Source organism: Argiope bruennichi, chromosome 5 (genome assembly GCF_947563725.1).
Source record: "Argiope bruennichi chromosome 5, qqArgBrue1.1, whole genome shotgun sequence".
Taxonomy (NCBI): Eukaryota; Metazoa; Arthropoda; class Arachnida; order Araneae; family Araneidae; genus Argiope; species Argiope bruennichi.
This window is the reverse complement of record NC_079155.1, coordinates 121,242,034-121,255,827: the sequence shown is the minus strand read 5'-3', so window position 1 is coordinate 121,255,827 and position 13,794 is coordinate 121,242,034. Positions and strand designations below refer to the sequence as shown.

At 28.6% G+C, this 13,794-nt stretch overlaps 1 protein-coding gene across 1 annotated transcript; it reads right to left on the bottom strand.

Moving 5' to 3' along the window:
- Positions 1–1,002: 1,002 nt before the first annotated feature.
- LOC129969399 (progranulin-like) lies at positions 1,003–11,508 on the bottom strand. The gene is made up of 4 exons (XM_056083962.1): positions 11,358–11,508; positions 6,457–6,509; positions 4,274–4,798; positions 1,003–1,264 (listed from the first exon to the last, which is right to left on the bottom strand). Exons 1-4 carry the CDS (start codon positions 11,369–11,371, stop codon positions 1,179–1,181), a joined length of 678 nt encoding a protein of 225 aa, XP_055939937.1. The 5' UTR covers positions 11,372–11,508; the 3' UTR covers positions 1,003–1,178.
- Positions 11,509–13,794: the final 2,286 nt, after the last annotated feature.

Sequence of the window (13,794 nt, the reverse complement as noted above, 5' to 3'; positions counted from 1 at the left end):
ATATCTAAAAATATTGACTGGTTAAGTAATGTTGTAAAAGTATTGTAAAGTCTGAAAGTTCTGATTAGATTATTTTTTTAAGTAAATGATTCAAACTAATTTAATTTACTATTTTTCGAATTTATAAAATATTTTTTCTTCCGTGCCCAAATTCGAAAACTTCAATATTAGTTAATAATTCAAAGCGTGATTGTGTATTAGAGGTAAATTTTCCCTTTTTTTTTTTTACTCCTATTAAGAAAAAGATAATTTTTCAGAAAGATTGCATATCACAAGTAATTTGGTAAGCATTAACTAGAAAGACTGTATTTTAGATTTTAAAAAAATATTTATATGACAAAAGAAAAAAATTGAATCTAAAATTTTCTGCTTTTTGTGTGGCATTAATATTCCTATCAGCTGCATTTAGAGACAAAGACACTTCAGCAAGCTTGAAGGAATCTAAACTGGTTGCAATAATCACCAAAAAATTATTTTTGTTTTAAAGCAAATTATGATTATTTATAAACATTATATTTTTAGCACCATGTAATATATATCCAAATATTTTTTGTCACCTTTCTCTGTTTTTTTAAAATTATGATTAGGTGGTATTGTAATTATGGAAAGAATTTGATTTTTCGATTTTCAAGAATCTCCACACTATAGACATGCGAGTATGATTTTTTATCAGTTATTATTGTTTATGACAACACAATAATTCAAAACGGAATTACTTTAGGATTAATTGTCACTCTGTCTATTTGTATGTATGGGAATATGTTAACTCAAAAAGTCAACAAACATTTTAATATGTAGCTTATACATAAACCTTGTAGATCTTTTTTCTTCTTTTTCTTCTGTTGTTCAGTGGAGAGAAGTAATGTTCCAAAATATGTACACTAATGTAGATTTAAATTTAAAATGAAAGAGTTGAATCTGTTGTTTTTAACTTACAATATTGAATATGAACCTGTAATTTTTATTGTTATCCTTAGTTCGTGAAAAACTAAACACACAAAATGCCAAACGAATGAAATTTTTAATTTCATATGAAGAGATTACAAATCATAAGAAATGTAGAGAAGCATTAGCAAAATATGGCATTTGCAAAATCATTATGTTTAATTCTAGATAATTTTTTAATCGTCTAACATGCATTTTAGAAGACATTATGGGAAAATTCCTGATTATTGTCTTCATGAAAACCAACATCCCCACCAATGGCATTTGGGAGCAATATCAGTGCAGCACATCCATATTCCCCATATACTGCAGCATTCACCTAAAAGAGAAAATTTGATTCAAAAGTAACTTCGATTATTTATGAAACATTACAGTCACAGTCACAGCGTAATATGTATTTATATATAAAACTTTACGTATGAATGAATGTTTTGTTCTAGCATGAATTCCAGATATCTGAGGGGATTCTGATAAAACTTTGTAAGCATTTTTTTTTGTTTGTTTTTTGCCGACTGAAAAGATCAATCTCAAACCACTAATTTTCTTACATAGTTGGAAGATAGATATGTTCTTAATACAGTACACACCCGAGTATCCGGTTCACGATTATCTGGCTTCCGTACTATCCGGCCTAGCTTTCTTTTATCGCAATTAAAAGAGAAAGGCAAGGTTTGCCTTGTCAACATTACTAAGGCATTGGTAACGGGCGTCAATCCTCCTATGTGTCGTATGCAGAATACAAGTTGTGACAGAAAAAGTGCTGCTTTCTGCCCTTTGTTCATTGTTTCATCAGTGTGTAACGGACCTCAATTGTTGCCGCTGTTCCTAATAATAACAGTAAAGTAAGTGCTATATTCGTAAATTGTTCTTGACATGTGCTTAATGTTTTTTCAAGTGTAACTACTGTGAAGATTTCAAAATGAGCAATAACCGAAAAAAAGTTGTAATGACAATAGAGGAGACGCGCTGTACGGCGACAAAACTCTGGTGCAACAACAAAAAACGCAGCTGCTTCTATGATTCGCCGAACCGCGTTCACATTTTACTTACTTTGAAATAAATGGCGGGCTTAATACTCAATAAGAAGTGCGAAAATGCGTATTATAACAATGATTTTTCGTATAAAAACTTTGTCTTCTCGTATTGATGGGCAAAGATATGAGTGTATAGAACTCCAGCCTATCCGGCATACCCTTCCACCACATTATTCCAAGGAATGCTATATATATTTATAACAAACGAACCGAATGATTCGAAATTTGATTCTCAATATTCAAACTTCTTAAATTATTGATATGGCGGGATCGAAATCTTCTCTGATTAAAACCTTAAGGTAAATACACTCAAATCTTCTGTATAAGAAGGGAAGGAGTAACTGAAGTACATATAACAATTTCATAGATGTAGATGAAATTTAATCTCCATGTTCGTCGCATCTATCCTTAAGAAAAGATTCCCAAAGCGGCTTTTGATGAAATTTAGGAAAGATGCTTCTCATACTCGAAATTATCCCAATGGATTATTTGAAGTCAGTCATTGTAATAGATGGATTAATTAGCTCTAAATTTGTGTCTCCAATACTCTTGAAAAGAAGGATGTAAGAGAGAAACTAAATGCAATGTGCTGTATATTCAAGTGCTAGAAAAGTATTGTACTTTAAATATAATAATTTTAATACATTATTCTACTTTTTTTCTTCATTATTAAAGATATGACTTGTTACTTATAAATGCAAAAAAAAAAAAGGCTGTGAGCTATTCATTCTTAAGTTTATTAATGTTATTTTATTTATTTTTTTGCACAGGTTCTTCGATTTCCACATGCTATATTCTAAAAGAAAGCAGCTTTTATTTTAGTTCTCCATTTATGCAAAAGTATAAATCATGTTAAGAGAGGGGGACAAAATCAAGTATTTACAGTTAGTGACTATGATTCTCAACTCATGATTATTTTATAACTTTTGCATCGAGTATTTGACTATAATTTGATTTTTTAATCATTATATTTCAACTGCTCATTTTAAAAGGGACCAAAATTCTAGTTTTAAACTAATATTCATATCTTTTGAAAGTAACTATTTATAAAGTTTCGAAACAGGCTGTCATGTACAATTTGTGGAATAGTAAAACTTATCTAAGCATCTGGATTCTCTTGAAATGTGTACCCCCCTTTTCTTTTTAATTTTATTTCTTTTCTTTTTTTGTTTAAGAAGGATGAATATTGCCATTTTCTGCTGTGTTTTTAAAAATTCGTCGATAGAATTTTATTTCTTTTAAGAAAAATAAGAAATACGGATTATCATTTGAGTTCTTAGAATCGTTCAGACGTTTAATTGTGAATATGAACCATTGGTACTTTTGAAAGTGATCTCTCTCAAGTAAAACTTGATCTATGTGATGAATATTTTGAATGCTGATTTCTAGCTTTTTAAACCCTTCTAAGACAACGACTCCAGCATCAGAAAGGCCATCCAGGATTAATCCACGACTTTTGGAGAATATCAACTAGTTGCATTAAATACACAATCGAAAAGAAATTTTTTTTCGCCTCCCGTTCCCCCCCCCCCCCCGGATTTATAACAAAAGAAGTCTCATAATCGTGACAGAAGTGAAAATAAATCCCACCATAATCGCTACGTGTTGTAAAAAATTCAGTTTTTCTTCTATCTTTTGTAAAAGTTAGAGACTTGAGATAGATGTTTCATTCCTGAAGAGATAGAATCGATTATTTCTTTCAAAAATATGGACATCAAAATTTTAGGCTTTGCATGAAACAGTTAAGCATTGACAATTGTGTGAAAATGTTAGGCGTTCATATATAGCAACTTAAAATTTTGATCATATTTTTGATATAGTTCAATTTTTAAATAATATTTAGGAATTTTCCCTTTTAAAATATTTATTCGGATTAATTTCTTTCGAATATTATGGGCAACACCTCGCTCTCTGTATTTTTGCTGAAATACATCTTCTATTTTATAAAAATTATTTTTTATTATTTTCTACTTTGTATTTTTTAAAAATATGTTTCATAATTCATTATTTATTGTGAAATTTTGCAATTAATTTCTCACAAGTTCTCTACGAAATGGCACTTTTCATGTAAAATCGAAATTAATTAAAATTATCTAATATATTATTAAGTAAGTTTAAAATATTAAAAAAAGTTAATTGGCATCTGGAAGGGAATAAAAAATCGTTTCCGATATTTCATTTTTAAATACATGACATGAAACAAATCAAATCTTCATGTAAAAAAAAGAAGGAAAATAAAAAGAGGATAAAAAATATTTGAAGTTTTAACCAGAAGTATTCTAAAGCAGACATACCTTTTAAATTAGAAACTTTCGGACAACAGTCCCATTCTCCATTATTCTTTCTACAGCATTCAGCTGAACCAGGACATAAATGCAGCTTATCAGGACATATCTGAATACCAAGTTTTTTCAGTTCATGTCCCATTATGTTATTCTCCGGGTCCTTTCCGGCCAACCCTTTCCTCAGCGACTGATTGGGAACGCCGGCCTTCTCGCATGTGGTTGGTGTACACGTGAATCCTTGAGGACAGCAGTAGCCATCATTACAGCAGACACCATCCTCATAAGGACAGCAACCACCTTCACAAGGAGTTGTACCACTAGGGCAGTAGAACCCAGAAACAGGAGAGGCCTTTTCGGAATGAAGTGTCACATTACCGTTTGCTGTATCTCTCAAGCCGACGCAAGTGTCGATATTAGTCAAGCACGTCTGTCCCTGCCGACAACACGCCGAACCGCCTTCGCAACACACCCCATTTTCATGAGGACAGCAGCTATCTCCGCACTGCGTTTTACAGGACTGATGAGCGTTCCCAGCTGAAATCCGAATTAAAATGATTTATCTTTTTCAATGAATGAAATAAACATATAAACTGAAATGTAAGCACCGCGGACTCTAGTACAAAATGGGGGATAAAATCTGGGTAATAGAAAATTGTGCTATAACTTGATCGTCGATATTCTCGATGGTCAAGATTATACACGACATGCATTATCGGACGAATTTATACTAGTTCAAACATATTTTTAATTGATCAAATTGTTGAGATATTATTATCTTTAAGCTTTCAGTGTTAGATATAAGCAGCAGGTTTAAAAAAAAAAAAATTCTTATCTAAACTATGCGTAATACATTTATCATTTGCCATATGATAAGAGAATGTTACTAGCATCATATTAATATTGGTCACAAATAATTGTCGTGGCATCTTACGAGAGTCCACTGTATTTATTATGTAAACAAAGTCTAAATCTGCATATGGGGGGAAAGGAAATGTTTAAATTACATAAATTCACGGACTTAAAAAAATGTCCATTATAATTCTACCTTTTTTATCTTGTCATTTGAATCTTTTCTCTGTTATCACTCTTTATACACAATTTTCTTCCTTTCTATATTGGTCCAAAATGATATTCATTACGTGTGAATAATTAAAAAAAAAAAAAATCCTTTACAAATATGAAACCAAAAACTATTTCTAAGTATAGAAATAAATGCTCGACAGAATTTTGAAGTATTTCTAAATTTAGAAATTTCTAATTCTAGTCAATTTTAATGAACTCATTTTCTAGCTCTAAATTTAGGAGTAAATATTCCGAAAAATTCATCACTATTTTTTTATGAGTTGAAATCTGTTACCACCATCTGCGTTAGATTATGTAAATTTTACAGCACTTAGAATAAATTTAACTCTATAAATTTCGCGAGCACAGAAAAAAAAATACAGTTGGCCCATGTATCGCATGGTTAATCCGCTGACACGAGCACGCAGCTTAAACCACGGCGTCATCTAAATGAAAGCAGGATCACTATAGAAGTTAAAGAATTTATTTTATTTATTATGCTTATAGCGCAAAAGTATTATGTAAATATCTATTATAATTGACATGCAACATATGCTGTATATTAATGATACATAAAAAAGAAGCTCGCTATTATTTATATTTAATTAAGGTATATGACTAACTTCGGGAGGAAGTTCTTGAAAAACGGTCTAAAATATATTTTTGAATTTTTGCATAAAAAAAGATTGAGGAAACATCTATGAAACCAAAATGTATCAGTTAAATGTCTAAAGTGTTTTAAAAATAGAAAAAAAGAGGCTTGATTTTTTTTTTTTTTTTTTTGCATAAGTAAAATATAAAATCATGCATGAATAGACTAGAATCCCTTGAAAAGAGATTTGATATTTTTTTTATTCATGTTATTAAGATTGCTTTTTAATTTTCTCTCAAGAATTATCAAAGAAATCAAAACACTAAAATGACACTCAACCCTCAAATGAAACACTCAAACACTCTTATTATTCTTTACTCAACACTCAAAATAAAAACTCAGTTTAATTCAAACAATGCACTCAATTAAGAACTATACAATAGGAACATTCAAATTAACTATACAATGGGAATTACTTGTATATTCTTAAAGTAAGGTTAGATTTTATTTTTAAATGAAAGTTCTAAACATGTTTTACCTTTTAGTACTGAAAACAGGCAAGCAAATCCAAGCAAAATACTTAGAAGTATTCTGTAAAAAATGAAAATCCTTAATTATTAGTTATAGTTTTAAACATAAAAAATAATTGAAAAGAAATTAATTTATCTTTCTTTGAATCTGCTCTTAAATTTTATGGTTATTTATGAAAAATACATAAATGTGATAAGAAAAACCAAACCTTTTTCTTCTTTTCTTCATGAAATTTGGAAAAAGAAGATAATTTAATTTTTGAAAATATTTCTTGAAAAATAACTTTGATGTTAAGTCATTTAATAATAAAACAACAATGTAAGCTTTGATTCAAAGCACTTTTAAAACATAAAGTTGTATTTGCTGTAACCACTTTCACTGATTATTTTTTTCTGAACAATTTATATCTTTAGGTTTAGAACGATTGTATAAGATCGGTTTCAAAGGTAATATTGGATTACTATTGTTCTTATCAATCATTCTAGATCTAAATTTTCATGTAATAATGTTTTTGATAATATTTTTCATGATAATAATGCTTTTAATAAAATTAACGTGGGCTACTCTACCACAGCTTTTCATTCTCTTCAAATTATTTTATTCTCAATCAGCATTGAGCATCTAATGAGTTTATAATTCTCTTCAAGAATTTTTCACTTGTTGAGAAATTAATTTATCGATTTGATAGATCGCTCGATTTTATTCTAATATTAAAAAATCTTGCATGAGAAATAAAAATAGGAGTTCGCTTTTTTTTTTTTACCTCGTTTTAGAATTTTTCGTCGTCGATTGCAATTTTTTGCGCATTTTTTTTTTCTAATATTATTAACAATTGTATTGATTCTGCTTTAATTATGCTATTTCATTGTATTTATAGATTCTGGAATGACAGAATAAAAGATTTTTCTTTGAAAACCTGTGAACATAATCCGTATACAATGTTTATAAGCGAAAAAAAAAAAAAAAAAAAAAGAAGAAGAAGAAAAAGAAGGTAAATAGTTTATAGTCTGAGAAAATAAATACTGAAAAAATAAAAATTATTTTAAACGAAAGCATTGCTCATATATTCCATTAAAACATTCACGATTCTCTGTATGTCATAAAAACCGATTCATAATGAAATGGTTACATAAAAACATGATTCATAATGAACTGAAACGAAATGCAAACATGAAATACAAGAATGAAACATTTTATTCTTCGATAATCCTTATTTTTTTTTCTCATTAGCTGTCTTGTACGTTAAAAAATAATCTAATTACTAATTAAAATAATTACTTTAGTGTATAATTATTTAAATAAAATAAAAAGCTGTTATTTAAACGAAATAGGAAGTAGTTATTTAGGCAAAAGTAAATTTAATAGAAAATAAAATACAATTTTGGAATTTTTTACTGCATCTTTTTTTTCGATAATCGATAGTCTTTAAAAAATCAAACACATAAAAAAAAATGTTTTAGAAAATTTGCACATTTCACTTCTTAAAACTTCAAATGAGTAAAGAAAATATCTATTTTACAAAAATAAACCTTTAAAAGTATCCCAGGCTGAATAGTAAATGTCTCAATCAAGTAAATATTTCTGCTGTCATTTGAAGCCTAATTTTCAAACGCTGTGCTGATACATTAGAGTTAATGAGTGAATTCCGCACAGGATGCTTAAAATCATTGAGTAGCTAGCTCCCTTGGTGCTAAAAATAGTTTCATTAGACGGTAATGTAGTACTTTGCGGCGTATGAGGATAAGTAGTATCATTAGAACGAAAACCAAAATCGATCCTTCTATAACATTGTTGGCTCGTTCCATGCTAAACGAAATAATTTGATTTGAGCAATCAAACAATATGAATGAAGAATTTGTGCTATTTGAGGATTGACAAAATTTGATAAATATTGCTGTGTAAAACATGTGTTATCGAAGGTTACACATGAACTATTTTTATTTCGCCTTAGTTGAAAGCAATTTTATCTGAATGTTGTGTTTTAAGATAATTAAATGCTTGGAAAATTACTTTAATAGTTTTTAATAATGTACTAGAATATTTAATCGTATAATAGGATTACTGTGGCATAAGTAAAAACGGTATTTTACGTATATTTTAGAAATATTCGTTATATTTCTGAAATAATTGCATTTTTAATAGAATTCATCCAGGAGTTATTGCAGTTATTTTGGATTTTCGAATATATAAAATGTTATTGGCATATTAATTGAGGTTCAAACCTTCTGTGTACTCAAATATTGTCTTTATGGTAAAAAAGTCGAATAAGATAAGGGAATGAAGTACATTTTCTCTTCTGTTTTTATTAGTGATCTAGTAAAGTCTAATATACTTATACTTTTTATGAATGATATTATAGATTTTTCTTATCCAAATCTTTAGTTCAGTTTTAATGGTCTAATTATGCTGTTAATATTTTTTTGGAAAACTCCAGAGACATTGTAAGATTTTGTATTTAAAATCTATCTTCCTTTCTATAAAGCAAATAGGGGAAAAAAAAAAAAAAAAAACTGTGGTATTTGACAAATCTAAGATTTCTCTAAATTCGAAAGAATATCATTTGAATTATATCTGTCTCTTTTTCTATCTGATGAATGAACTCTGACAATTAAAAATAAATGAAAACTGATCGATGAATCTTTCTTCATTAATTGATAAAAGTTCGTAAAAATGTGCAACATTTTCAAAACATTTTATTGAGTGCATTGACATTCATATTGAAAAAAATAATGCAAAATTTTTAGTTACATCTTTCTTATATTTACGCATTGCCATTATATCAAGCAAAAGTATAAAATGCATTAATTTTTGTTCCAATTATCAGGCATATAATTAAAAATATTTATAAAATTGTAGAAAAAAAAAACTCATTAATCCAACTAAAATCTTTATGTCAGCCGTTCTTTTTTCAGATAATTTCTAAAGTTAGAATAGAGCAAGACAAAAAAAAAAAAATAAAAAAAATAAATAGCAGCAGTTCCAAACAAACAAAATAAAATACAATTTTAAATAATTTGAAATTTTTTTTTGCTCATCTCAATCTAATTTAATTGCATAAAATTAGGCAAAATAAGTTTTGGCCACAATTTATGAATCATTTTTAAGTAAATATGTATTAGGAAGTTGCAAGAACACCCAGTAATAAGTTTCTCATTTATTCGTCGTTTCATCACAGTTGTAATTCATCAGTGATTATGGCAACCAATAAGTACTTCTTTAATACGACGCAACCTCTATTGGGCATCGTTTTCTTCACTCGCTACAAGGTCTCTTAGAGGAAGGAGTATGTGGATTGCGATACCATGACTTCAAAAGTATTCACGATTGTTGGATTAACTTCCTTTAAAGATGCCTCACTGGAAAAACTTTGAACTTATTTTGCTTGTAGAAACGCTAGTAAGAAAACATTCGATGAACTTAATTCGATTAACGAAATTGTAATTATTACTCATAAACAACCAGTATTTCTGAAGATGTTCAATTTTTTTAGTTAAGCGTCAACCCGCATGCTCAAAAATTTTATAAAATAAGAAATACATAATTAGTATTCAAGACAGGAAATAATGTGAAATACTTAATTTTAAAAATTGATTAATGTTTGCAATTCTGGGAACTATTATACTAATTTCTTTTTATAATTTAGATGAATTTGTGTGTGCGCTGGCTCTCTATAGGCTAAGCCTATCTAGAACTGTCAAACTTGATAAATATATGCTTTTCGGAGTAAAAATGTGCACCTAGGAGCAATTTCTAAAAAATTTTAATAAAAAACAAACAAACAACTGAAAGCTTTTAAAAAACGAACGGTATAAAAAGTATTTTTGCATAATCTTAAATATCAAAAACTTATATTTTCAATGATACCTATTATTTTGACGTATAATTTTTTCCCAATTTTTAAAGATATTTTAAGCATTTTTTTTTCCTGTAATGTATCTAACCATCATGAAAAAAAAAATTAGTTTTTATCAATATATTGCCATTATGCTAACAAAAAAGTTATTTTACCTAAAAGATTAAATTAATTCTCACTGCAAACTAAACCTAAAAAATAGTAATTTTTAATTCTATTTGTGCGAAATAAAATAATTTTAAAATATAATATTTTCTTGAAAAATAAATGCAAAAAAAAAAAAAAAAAAGAGGTTTCTGCGACCTTTTAAGATTGAAAAAATATCTTCTTTGATAGAAGTAAGCTGAAGACACAAAATCATATTCGAATTTCAAATAAGCAATTACTTAGGGCTAAAATGCCACATACCACCAAATAAGAGACATTCATTGTTTTTTGAGAAGATCTAAAATATATTCAAGCATTTGATTTCATTTCAGTTTTAAATGGTTTGTTTCTTATTTAAGAAAAAAATCTCTCTAGTCTTTAAATTATAGCAGTCGGCCACAACAAATCCTGTCGATACTGCTACGTTCAGTGGTGGCGGGGTGGTCGGCTGTACGCAAGAAGAAGAATTCAGTTCAAACTTATCAAAGACCATAATCAACAAATGCCTTGAAATTGGCGATTCATTTTTTCCCCTCAGATATGTAGTTCCAGATATTTTCAAAATTGTCTGGAGTGCCTTAAGTTAAAATGATGAAAGTCCAACATCTAATTTGAATTTTAAAAAAAAATAAGTGAGGGTTTTTTTTCTTCAATTACCATTAGTTATAGAATTTGAGAACTGATGATCTGAAATCAAATGTTTAAAAATCGTTTTCATTTTTGATCGAAAAAAATTTGACTGACTAAATGTGTATAAGTGGTAAAGATGCTATAAAAGAAGAATGTAGCTGCCAGATCATTAACGGTCACAAAAGAGAGACAAAGTTTGCTATCGGAATTAGTTTGAAATTTAAGCTGTAAACTCATGCCCTTTGGCTGGAAGAAAATCGCAATAAAGTTACACTTACCCTTTAAGATCCATGATGGAAAATCTACTGGGATGGTATGTAACGGTTCACTATGTTCATTGAGACACTCCATCCTTTTTATAAATCAATTCGCTCAAGTGCATAGCAATTTGTCATCAAGAGTATTAATTTGAAAAAAAAAAAAAAAATGTTTATGAAGTCCTTGATTCACGATCGGCGTGAGATTGAAATTTTGTATCATGTGACTTAAGTAAGTTCAAACATTGAGGAAATCCCCAATCATTGTGCATTCTGGCGTTTGCGATACTATATTTGGGAATGTGAAAGTAATCCTAAACATTTTCTCTCTGAGGGTTTTTCCCAATCAGATCAGATATAACGATATTATTTACAGTTGTACTATCTTAGTTCTAGGTCATTGATTTTTATTTTATGGTTCATGATTTTTTTAAATGTTTCTGACCAATTTTTTTGGGGAAAAAATTTATTAGCCAAAAAAAAAAAAAAAAAAAAATGAGTTCAGCTCCAAATACAAATGAATAAAGTAATTTCCGTCTTCGATAGTTAAGGAGGTTAAAAGTTTGATCTTAGTTGATCTTTTTTTTTTTTTTTTTAAGTTTAAAGCTACAGTGATGGACAAAAAAATCATTTCAATGCTATTTTTGCTGCAGAATATCTCTATTATAAATATAAGAAAAGGCTATCTTTAAAGGGGTATGTTATTTTCTTAATCATTCTTTTCATACCCAATTTAAAAACTTATAAATTTGTAAAAGCTTACATTTTTGTGTTTTTAGGCCAAGATAATATTTTATCATAATATATCCTCACTTTTATTATTTTCTTTTCTAAAATATTTGGTTTTATTCCTTATACATTTGGTAATGTTTTAAATTATTATCTCATATACATTTAGCTAAAACGCTTTATTTTGAATTTTGGATATAATGTGGGTTAGTCGAATGATTTCTGAGATTTCGAAAAGACAAATTTATGCTTGGAATACTGCGAGTATACAGCTTTTGTGAAACCTTATGTTGTGTCAGAAGGCAAAGGTTTGTTGTATAAAATTTCTTATGAACATATTATATAATATTAAAAAAACTGGAAAATATTATTTACAAGAGAAAAGCAGCGAATGTAAGTCAACCATCTAACTCTCCGACCCACCCTAAGGCACACGGATTTAAACCATAAAACTGAATGACCGGACCGCCGCAACAGCAATTGGCGGGAGCTGTGGTTGAGTCCTAAGGGCCGTCACCGGCCACGGTACAACCCTCCCCGAAGGAAGTACGTCCCGTCATCGAAGCAGCGATTGTAAATCAAAACTGTCAAGGAGTACAAAATTTTCCGTTTTTATGATTGCTCATTACCGACTTGGAAGACTAGTAAATTGTCTTTGAGGACAATTGGGCGAATGATTAAAAATCCGTTGTTGGCGTAGATATAAAATAAATAAATTTAAAAAAACGAATTCAAGAAATTTCAAAATATTAAGATACTATGACTAAGTAAAGGTAAGATAAATTACCAGATTCATTACTACTTCATTGTTTTCAGTTGGTTATTACAGTATTTACAATAATCAAACACCCACTTAAATAATATTACCTGCAAAACTGGATACCTTGCAATCCTAATATAAAAATGACAATCACTTTTGTATTTTCATAAATTATTCATATTGATATAATTAAATTGACAATTCATTGGGACACTTTAGATGTTAATTCTGTGCATCAAATTTTATCCATCTAGCTGTCTCCGTTTAGTAATTATCATGTTAACTTATATTCTAACAACTGGGCAAATTGCCTCTAAATAGATTTTGTTCAGAATTTGCTAAAAATCTAGAAATTCAGTGTAATGACCATGTACCAAATCTCATCTGTCTAGCTCAAAGCGTTTATGAGTTATCTATGTCAAAGACAGATACATATTTTCCAAAAATTTGTTTTTCGCACTCAGAGAAGTGTAAAACGCTGAGATTCGTTTAAATCACGAGCTCAATTTTTTGACGATTACAATACTTTCTCCATATTTTATATATATCAGAGTAAAAATTAATCTAAAATAAATGTAATTAAGTTAAAAAGTATTGAGATAAAGCATTCAATTGAATAGTATTACTAATACTATACTATACAGTACTATAAAGTATTGTTTCACATTACTAGATATTCATTAAAATGATCTAAAATATAATTTTTCATTTGTTTAATGATTATAGAAAATTTGTAATCACTACAATGCAGAACGAATTTTTATACACGCCTTCTTGATTTCCATGGTTTTACTATAAAGGTTATTGCGCTTAAATTTTTGCTGTACTGTGATGTCTTCGAGAAACAAGGATGAAGTGAATCTAAATCTTTATGATAAAAAGATTGACTGAGCTAATATTTAGAAGAAAAATGTTTTTACTAAGCAGTCAACATACAAGTTTTATTTATCTAAAATTACATCATTTGGA

What these genes read in the sequence shown, in the direction of transcription:
- LOC129969399 (XM_056083962.1), bottom strand. An exon ending in CCTGTTTTCAGTACTAAAAG is followed by an intron (nt 4,799 to 6,456) that starts GTAAAACATGTT and finishes TTCGGATTTCAG; the next exon opens with CTGGGAACGCTCATCAGTCC. An exon ending in GAAAGTTTCTAATTTAAAAG is followed by an intron (nt 1,265 to 4,273) that starts GTATGTCTGCTT and finishes TTTCTCTTTTAG; the next exon opens with GTGAATGCTGCAGTATATGG.